We start from the raw sequence: 9,611 nt of genomic DNA on the forward strand, positions 1-9,611 counted from the left end.
GGCTATTACATAGCCATTCCATTTTCATTACCAGTCATGGAAGGGAGCAGGTTGGAGGAGGATTGGGCCAGCTCCAAGCCCACCTGTTTCCCATCCATCCATCAGCATTCATGTGCTTCCATTGTGGAGACACTCCTAGTGTTAGGAAGTGTTAGGACTGCAAGATACACAGGGTGCCTTGTTGTTGGTCTTGCAGCTTATACATGCGTTTGCAAATGTGTGTTAACTGAACCCCTGTTTTTAACCTATTTTGTTAGACAGGTTTATTTGGTTTGTTAGCAGACTGGTGGGTACGTACATCAAACTAAGGACCGGCTGGTTTCCACACACCTTCTTTAATCCCCCTTGCTCTTCAGTTCAGTTTGGAGAGTTCTTACCTCAGAGAAAAGGTCCTTTGTTGTATGCTTGTTTTCAGTCAACTTGGCCACTCTGGGAAAGTTACATCTGGAATATTGCTAAGCCATTCTTGCCGTCCCTTATTAAAAAAAAGAATATGGATTTCTGAAGAAGAGTTGTGGCTCTTGTGCTACAAAAGCTGTAGGAGTCAGATCTGACTTTTGGGGTTGGCTCTGATGGAACTGTTAGTTGTTCTTCTCAGCATCAGAACTGCGGTAAGGCATCAGGTTATCTGAAATGCGACCCTGTTTTTGACCAGAACCATCCGAAATTATATCTGTCCCTGGCCTAATTTGATACGATGTGTGCACACACAGAGGAAGATCATACACTGACACCAGGTTCAGAGTTAAGATACTTCTGTTTTATTGGTTCTGCTTTTTAAGCTTATAAATCATCAGGATATACATTTCAGGAAATGCTTGTATAGAGATAGCACAGATGAAATGTAGCAAAGAACATATAAGCTCATGATTGGATGTATCTATGTGACTATGATTTTCTTCCAGTATATGACAATCTCTGTCTTGGGTGTAGGCTCTCTGGAGGCGCACCATCTTTGTTTCCATATTGCTTCCACGAAGGGAGGGGTGATCTTGCAGCCATTTTGAGTAAGGGGATAAATTGCAGCAGTAACATATATGTACATAAGGCATATGGTATGCATCATAAGATAAAATAGACATTTCATTATAACCATTGATTACATCCATTACAGATTCCCCCCTTGAAATGTCTATTTCAATCTGTCCCTATTAATCCTAGCCCATCTGTCCTCATGTGCCTCGGAACTCTTTTTGACGCCGCACGTTAGACGGGTGATTGCTAATCGATCACCCCCCTTGCCACGGTCTTTGCACATGGGAAGTCAGATGCTCTCCCTATGACCCTATGGGTCATAATGTGGGGCGGGGAGTGTCTGCAATGGAGTATATGGTTTTTCATAGTCTTCCTCGCATCCTATATCCTGGTTCACGAATGTGGGGGTTTGGTCTATTGCCTTTTCCATGAACTTCCTCAAGCAAGGGAGTACACAACAAACCACTAAAGCAAGGAGAATTAAGATGATCAACACAGTCACTCCTATCTGTGCCAGGACTTTCTGCCACCCACTCATCCAGTTAAAGTATTGATCCCATGGGTCTGTGACCCCTGAATTTTTCTTTAGTTCGACTGATAGGTTCTCAAATTTTTTTAAGAGCTAATGTGATCTTATCATTTGGACCGGTGTTGTCTGGGATATAGGTACAACAGGTGCTGGTCTTATCTATCATGGTACAGAACCCTCCTTTCTCTGCTACCATCATATGCAGAGCCATCCGGTTCTGGAAGGTCATTTGGGAAATGGCTTCTAGTTGTTCAGCTATCCCTTGGAATGTGTCTTTGGTGTAGTTAACAAACCTTTGTTGGTTATAATATATATAGTTTATCCAGTCCACATTTTTATTAATAGTTATTATGGGGATTACAGACTCAAAACCAGCCTTGACCTGGTCTTGGGCCTTGTATTCATCGGGGACCCCCCTTGGGACTCCAATAGCATCTATGTACAGATGAGGATCAAAGCTTCCAGGGAGAGCTTCCCGTTTCATTCTCTTACCCAGAGGGTAAGTCGTGAATACTTTCTGTCAGAATATGCAAAGGCATGATGGCCTTCGCAAGGGCACACTCTCCTCTCCACTCCCCCTCTAACCTGGTTCTTACGTGCATGTCTCTACACACCCAGTACACATCTCCTAGGGATTGGCTTTGGTTTTGGTTTTAGCTAAAACGTGACTCTAAGAGGCACAGTAACCTTTTGGAAAATTACCTAAGTTCCTACCTTTCCCTACATAACCGGCAAGACAGGTGTAATTCCCAGGGTATATTGTGATAGTTTCTTTAGGACTTGGGGCCCTGGTATTGATAGGATATTCCACCTTCCATTTCTCACAAGCTGAGTAATCAGTAGAAGTGTTGGTGAAGAGGCTTAGGGCTCTTTCACACGGTCCGCCTCCGTAGGCGGATCCTTGTTGCTCAGCGGGGATCGACCCGCGATCCCCGCTGAGCCGGGCGGATGACAGCTCCGTCTCCGCTCCCAGAGCGGAGAGGGAGGTGTCTCAGCACCCGCTGCCCTCTATGGGGGATCGGATGAGAGCGGACCGCTTGTCCGCTCTCATCAGATCCGCTCCGCTCCGATTACTGAACGTCAGCACAGGGTCGGATGCGGATGGCAGCGGGTGTCAGCGGAGGTGTCTCCGCTGACACCCGCTGCCCCATAGAGCTGCATGGAGGATCCGATCAGATCCGCCTAAAAAACTGACAGGTGGATCTGATCGGACCGCCCGTGTGAAAGAGCCCTTAGGAAACAGTCTTCTGCTTTTTCAGGTGTGTTCAGTGGGACCGTACCTAAGTGCGGTCTGGCACTGCCACAGACATAACAGTTGGTCCTATTGTGCTTATTAGCACTGTATCTCATCCATTCTAGCCAGAGGTTGATCTCCGAAAAACCAGTCTCGGCTGCCATTGTATCCTCAAAGGTAGGATCCGCTATTGCAATCATGTCCCCCAAAGTCTGCACATGAGGCTTTAAAGGATTTGATGGGAGCTGTCTTTTGACCGGCTGCCATTCATTGTTGTTATACATACTGTACCTTCTAATCGGAAAGACCCTCTATGACCTTGGTGACCTCCTCCAAACCACCATCCCAACACATACTCACCCCTATCAGAGTGACTCGGGTTCCGTATGTTTAGAACAAGTGTCATACTGGGCCCTGGCTTACGGAGGGTGAGAGGGGTCAACAAGGGCTCTCCTCGGCTATCCTTATTATAATAGGCTGGTTGGGGTTGATATCCCCAGGGTGTCCCTGTGTTCCAAGCTGCTGCTCACCAATAGTCACAATTTTTTCCCCATGACCCCTTGGTGACACAGATATATCCTTCTCCATGTCCTGTCTCATACCATTCCCATCTGCTACTACGTTCGGGACATGGAACTCAAATGTGGCTACATGGGTATCAGAGGAGTTATACCAGAAAGTGACCTTTCCATTTATCTCATTAATGGCTGCATGGCTGCTTTGGTTGTACCCAACAGGAAAAGGATATATATAGGATCATGATTTGTCCTCGTCCGCCTCCTCAGGTACAGGGACTTTCTTACATTGGGAGGAGTGTATCCAAGTGTTCTTCCTGGATGTGGCAGTTATCAGGAGGACTTGGAAGGGACCATCATATCTGGGTTTAAGGGAGTGTTTTCAAATGAATTTCTTTATCAAGACCCAGTCACCGAAAACCAGCTTGTGTGTTCCTGTATCTAGTTCCTCAATTTGGAATGGAAGAAAACACTTTTGCATGGATACAGGTTAATTCACAAGATAAGGCAGTCACATAATCAGTCAATACATCAGATTGAAGTTGTAACTGTTGTGGAAAATAACACCCTAGTCTAGGGGCCGAACCAAACAGTATTTCATAAGGTGATAGACCATGGCTTCCTTTGGGAGTGTACCTGACACTAAACAAAGCAATAGGTAAACTGTCTGGCCAGCTCATCCCTGTTTCCTGGGACATTTTTAACATCCTAGACTTTATTATACCATTCAATCTCTCTACCTTTCCACTGCTCTGAGGGTGGTATGGGGTGTGGAAGGCTAGGGTGACCCCTAAAGCTGTCCATATTTCTTTGGTTACTGAGGCCGTGAAAGCCGGCCCTTGATCACTCTCTATAACCTCTGGGACGCCATATCTGCACACTACTTCTGCTAGAAGCTTTTTAGCCGTGGTCTTCGCCGTCATATTGGTGACAAGGAAAGCTTCCAGTCAAGAAGAGTACATATCTATGATTACCAAAGCATACTCGTATCGGCCACTCTTTGGCATCTGGATGTGGTCAATCTGTATTTTGATCTGAAAGGGATACTGGGCCTTTGCTAGATATTTTATGGGTACTCTCTCCGACCTTCCAGGGTTGCATTTAGCACAGATGATACATGATTTGCAAAAGTTGTTGGTGAGTGGGGTGACTCCTGGGGCCATATAGTATTTGTTGATCAGGGCATTCATCAAGGTTTTTGACAGATGAGAGGCACCATTAGCCCACTGCACCACTGCTGGGAACATAGATTGTGGTAAACATGGCCTCTTGTTCACTTCCATGAGTCCATCCTTCAATGTTGCTCCCTTCTTAATCCACGTTTCCTTTTCCTCTTTGCTTGCTGCTTTCTGTTATTCTTTAAGGAGTGCCCAACCCACAGATGGGTTTTGTAGGAGCATGGTGGTTTGTGTAGTTACATTATCCTGTATGTCTTGTGCTGATGTTGCTCCATCTAGAGTAGGCATGTCCACTCTGTCAACAACTTCTCACACTTCATATGCGGCCTGTTTTGCGGCAGTGTATGCCAGATGATTGCCTCGTGCTTCTGAAGAATTTAGCCTGCCATGTGATTATACTTTAAGTAAAGTTACTGGGGCGGAGAGAAGTAGAGCATCCATCAAGTCCTTGATTGCTGCACTGTGCTTTAAGGGTGTACCCGCCGCCATTAGAAACCCCCTAGTTTTCCAGAGGACACTATATCGCATGCCATAATCAGGGCCTGGAGCTCTGCTTCCTGTGCAGACTTTGAGGGGGGTAGAGCGGAGGCGTGGAGGATTGTATCCTCGGTGGTAACAGCATATCCAGTGTGATATCTTCCTGCTTGATCTGCATACCTTGATCCATCAACATAGATAGTTAGGTCAGGATTCTCCGGAGGCACCTCACTTACAGTTGGTAGATGTGCAGTTTCCATTTTCTTCATTTCAAAGCAGTCATGGGGAATATCATGAGGATCGTCTCCCCCCTCGAGAAGTGGGAGCAGGGTGGATGGGTTGAGGATGTCGCACCTACGAAGGGTAATATTGTCACATTGAAGTCTGAGATGTCTTGCTGTCTACAGGTGTTTTGGCTGTACTTAATTCAGTATGGCTGCTATATCATGGGGGGCCAGGAGGATGAGATGATGACCCAACATGAAGTCAGCAGTCTTGTCCAGGAGGGCCTGGGCTGCAACACGGCTCTGAAATAGGAGGGTCCCCCCCAGCCACCGAGTCCAGTTGGCAGCAATAATAATCAATGGGTCTGAGCATGTTGCCATGAGCAAGTACTCCTGTGGCATGTCCCTCTCTCTTTGAGACAAATAGCTTGAAAGGATTCTCATAGTCCGGGAGGCCGAGGGTGGGGGCCATGGACAGAATTTCTTTCAGAAGTTCAAAGTTGGTAAGGGCTTCTGGGGATAGTAGGAAAGGATCTGTCTTCAGGGCATCATAAAGGGGTCGCATCAGTAGGGATGCCTCTGGAATCCAGGAACGGCAGTAGGAAGGCATGGAGGGATATCTGACCCATTGGCACTGGAATGGCCTTGATTGTGGCGACTCAATCTTGGTTAAGATGTCCTGTGCCTTCTGAGATGCAGTGACCAAGAAAGACCACTGTGCCTTTGCACCAATGGATCTTGTGTTTTGAGGCTTTGCAGTCTTGTTTGGCCAAGTAGCAAAGGAGGCTCTCAGAGCGAGTTGATGCCTATTCTTGGGTGTCCGCACAAAGCAAGAGATTGTCTACATAATGGAGGAGCACAACCTCTGGGTGGAGTTTGATCCATGTGTCCAAAATGAATGTCATTGCCTTGGCAAATTGAGATGGGGAATTATGAGCTCCTTGAGGCATTACGGTCCAGGTGTAACCTTGGCCTTCATGGGTGAAGGCAAAAGGGAATTGACAACAAGGATCAAGGGGGACGCTGAAAAAGGCTTTTGCCAGATCCAACACTGTGAAGTATTTTGCTTTGGGCGGTATTCCAGCCAGCAAGCTGTGTGGATGATTAGGTACAATGGGTGTTTCCAGTATGGTGGCTTCGTTTACTGCTTGGAGATCTTGTACCATTCGATTTTTCACAGATTCTCCTTTCGGGGTCTTCTTTTTTACTGGAAAGAGAGGAGTGTTGCAGGGGCTTGTGCAATATATAAGAGCTCCATTCCACAGGAGGGCCTGTATTTGGAGAGCAATTGCAGCTGACTGGGAGGGCTTAAGGGGGTACTGGGGCTTCCTGGGATAAGGGGCCACTGGCTTCATTTTGACGACAACAGGCGGGACTTCCAGGTGACCGATGTCCTCTGGCCCTGTAGACGACAAGCATGAGGGTATTCGGTTTAAGACTTCTTGTGGGATCCCAGTCTCATCCTTCTCATCCAAGGTAAGCAGGAGTGGAATAGAACACAGTGCTGAGGTATCCTTAGTAGTCAGTGGTGAGGTCACTTTAATACCACCATCGGGTTGAAAGGAAATGGAAGCTTGGAGTCTAGATAAGACATCAGCCCCTAATAAATTTAAAGGACATGTGGAGGAGACAACAAATCTTGCTTGTAGGTCAGGGAAGTTGCCAACTTTTAGGAGGCGGGTCAAAAGGCTATTTCTGGGCGTTCCATCCACTCCCACGCAGGTTATGTCAATATCCGATAGGAAAGAGGTATCGGGTAGTTCTTCAGCTCTGATTACACTTCTGGCAGCACCTGTGTCATAAAGGAAAGTGGTGGGACAGCCCTCAATGGGGAGGGTTATTTTTGCAAGGGGTCCTCCGACGCCTTTGGATGATGCGGTCATAGTTGGTGTGTGCGACACAGGCTTGCCAAAATCCTAGCGGAGGTCAGTTTGATCAGGAGGAGGCCAGGTGTTGGGCAGAGGGCCAGATGGGTTCTCCTGGTTGTTTCGTCCTTGATGTTGGGCATCTCCTTGTGGGTCACTCCCGTGGCCAGGCTGTCTGTTGGCAAACCTCCGAGGGCTTCGACACTCCCTTTTGAAGTGCCCGGGCCTACCGCAATTAAAGCAGACTTGTGGATTTTGTGGCAGATATGGTGTGTCAGAGGTCACCATGAGAGGGGTTATCTTTTTACTTCCCTGTGAAGATTCTATGCCCTTCGCTACCAACAGTAGATTATCAAGAGGCAGCACTCTATATTCTGGGCGAGATAGGAGCAGACCTTTCCGGATAGGTTCCCTAAGGCCTGAAACAAATGCGAAGGACAGCATTTGGGTGTGTGCCTTATTCTGCATGCTGAATCCTAAATCTGTAAATACCTGTGAAATTCTAGTGTGAAATTTCTCAACTGATTCAGTCTTGTCTTGTGTAATGTCCTGTATGTTGGTTGCTTGGTCTTCTAGGCGATCTTGTGCCCACTGCTGCAACTGAATCACAAATTCACACCCTGATTCAAAAGTGTGGTCAGAGCCAATTCTAGTAGTATTGAAACATTTTTCCATCACCGGCCAATAGGCATCTCCTGCCTTAATCTCACACAGGCTTACTAGATCTAGCCAGGCACAAGAATATGCTTTCTGGATCTGTGCAATTCTCCTATAAAATGGCATAGGCTGCTTTTCAGGGTCTGGCAAACTGGTTACAAGAGATGATGCCTGCCCAGGAGTAAATGTCACATACATCAAGGGTGCTCCTTGGGCCATAGGCATTCTCCTAGGTGCCATTGATACTTGGTTGTTTCCTGGTTGAGGATATGGCCCCTGCCCCTGGTAATAAGGAGCCAAACCAGGGGCTCCCTGCATACTGGGTGGTTGTGGGGGGGGAAGGTTAGACGATGGCGGAAGTGCATATTGTACAGTATCACGTGAGTCACTAGTGGGTATCCCAGACACATCTGTTGTGGGAGAATACATCGGTAGCGTGAGGCATTGATTACATCCATTCCAACCCAAAGAGCTATAAAGTAATGATGATGATTTTGTAGACTTGTCTATTGCTCTGATATCCCTTGGTTCTTCTGGATGTTCCTTAAAAGAAAGCATTTTCTTTGCATCAGCCATAATATTTTCTAACCCTGTTTGTAGTGTCTCTGAAACCAGGCCTACTAAATCCAAACTAGGTTTTTTGTTGACTACCTTCTTTAAATCCTCTACAAAGTGGTCTTCATTAAGCTTAGTGCATTCTGCTGCTTGTAGGAAGGCCAGTGGGTCTGTGACTTTCATCACTTTTTCTATATTGTTAATCTTCTGTGAACACTTTTCTGTTTTCATTTCAAGCTGCTGGATCAAATCTTGGACCAAATGAACAGTCTTCTCTCCATGCCAGGAGATGTCACCAAGGACTTTTTTCTCCAGATGTTCCAGCTGACTTCTGATGTCTCTGAACAAAGTGGTGACTCTTTCCGTCTCGCCAGAAATGTTTTTTTGTGCCTCCGTCACTGATTCATGTAGGCTTTGAACAGTTTTCACGTTTTCTGCTTTGTTTGTGATCAGGACCTGCAGGACACCTTTCATTGCTTCTCGTTTTATTTCAAAGGCTTCATTCAGTAGCCCCAACTGGTGCCCTCCATGTCTTCCACTGAAGCAGCAGTCTGTACAGACGCATTGGGAATCATTGAAACAGTAAAACTCCAAGGATTTCCTATGCACAGAGCATTTGTTTTTCTCCAGAGAAGTGCAAGTTTCGGTTGAGACATCTGGTAGCGACTTACTGCTCACCAAAGCATCCTGCTCAATGTGAAGAGACATGAAATGTTCCACAATGTTACGCAGCTTTCTGTTCTTCTCCAGCAAGGGACGATGTTCAAACTGTAGCCTGCATTCAGGACAGGAATATTCTCCAGAAGCCTCCTGGCGATCCAGAACATTTCCGATGCAGATGTGGCAGAAGATATGGCCACATTTCAGCATGACGGGATCAGAATAAATTTCTAGGCAAATTGGACAGTTTAGCTCCTCTCTCAGACCTTCAGAAGCCATAGCTGAAAGCAAGGGAATTGACAAGAAAGAGAATTATTTCTGATAAGCTAAAAGGGTGTGTTCCACCTTCCTCCACACCTAGTCAAAGGTTGATTATCAGCACACACAAAGGCGCTCAGTACAGTGCTGCGGTAGGATCTATTTGTTTACTTCTTTTTAACCACTGAGATGCCTGTAGACAGCCCATACACAAGTGAATATGAGCTCATCAACTACATTGACTCACACAGTTGTGTATGACAGGTACGCAGACCCCCAACACAGAGCCTATACATCCAGGTCCATGTACTCATCCCTGCACACTTGTCAAACTCAGCTGTACAGAGGAGTCCATGCAGCTGATGAACTCCCATTCATTTTCTATGGGCTGCCTGTATGCAGCACAGCTGTGAAAAGAAAAAGCAAACTGTTCAGGCATGCTGCACGGAACTGATCGCCCATATGAAAGAAGGGGGGATGATGA

The 9,611-nt window shown here is 46.5% G+C and overlaps 1 protein-coding gene and 2 pseudogenes across 3 annotated transcripts; all 3 read right to left on the minus strand.

Annotated features, from left to right (window-relative positions):
* Positions 1 to 491: 491 nt before the first annotated feature.
* On the minus strand, positions 492 to 9,184 carry LOC309554288 (tripartite motif-containing 13-like). Its single transcript, XM_082255939.1, has 2 exons — positions 8,107 to 9,184; positions 492 to 628 (listed from the first exon to the last, which is right to left on the minus strand). Exons 1-2 carry the CDS (start codon positions 9,146 to 9,148, stop codon positions 582 to 584), a joined length of 1,089 nt encoding a protein of 362 aa, XP_082112065.1. The 5' UTR covers positions 9,149 to 9,184; the 3' UTR covers positions 492 to 581.
* On the minus strand, positions 2,097 to 3,498 carry LOC309554649 (annotated as a pseudogene). Its single transcript has 3 exons — positions 3,469 to 3,498; positions 2,718 to 3,422; positions 2,097 to 2,364 (listed from the first exon to the last, which is right to left on the minus strand). The product of its transcript is annotated as an uncharacterized misc_RNA (transcript).
* Positions 3,495 to 4,542, minus strand: LOC309554651 (annotated as a pseudogene). The gene is made up of 2 exons: positions 3,994 to 4,542; positions 3,495 to 3,701 (listed from the first exon to the last, which is right to left on the minus strand). The product of its transcript is annotated as an uncharacterized misc_RNA (transcript).
* Positions 9,185 to 9,611: the final 427 nt, after the last annotated feature.

This window comes from Pelophylax lessonae (assembly GCF_965119305.1).
Source record: "Pelophylax lessonae genome assembly, chromosome: 4".
NCBI lineage: Eukaryota > Metazoa > Chordata > Amphibia > Anura > Ranidae > Pelophylax > Pelophylax lessonae.

Excerpts from the sequence above, each read along its gene's own strand:
- LOC309554288 (XM_082255939.1), bottom strand. The coding sequence starts at position 9,148 with ATGGCTTCTGAAGGTCTGAGAGAGGAGCTAAACTGTCCAATTTGCCTA. Across the intron at positions 629-8,106 it reads CTCTTTGGGTTGGAATGGAT|ATAACCTGATGCCTTACCGC; the intron begins GTAATCAATGCC and ends GTCGCATTTCAG.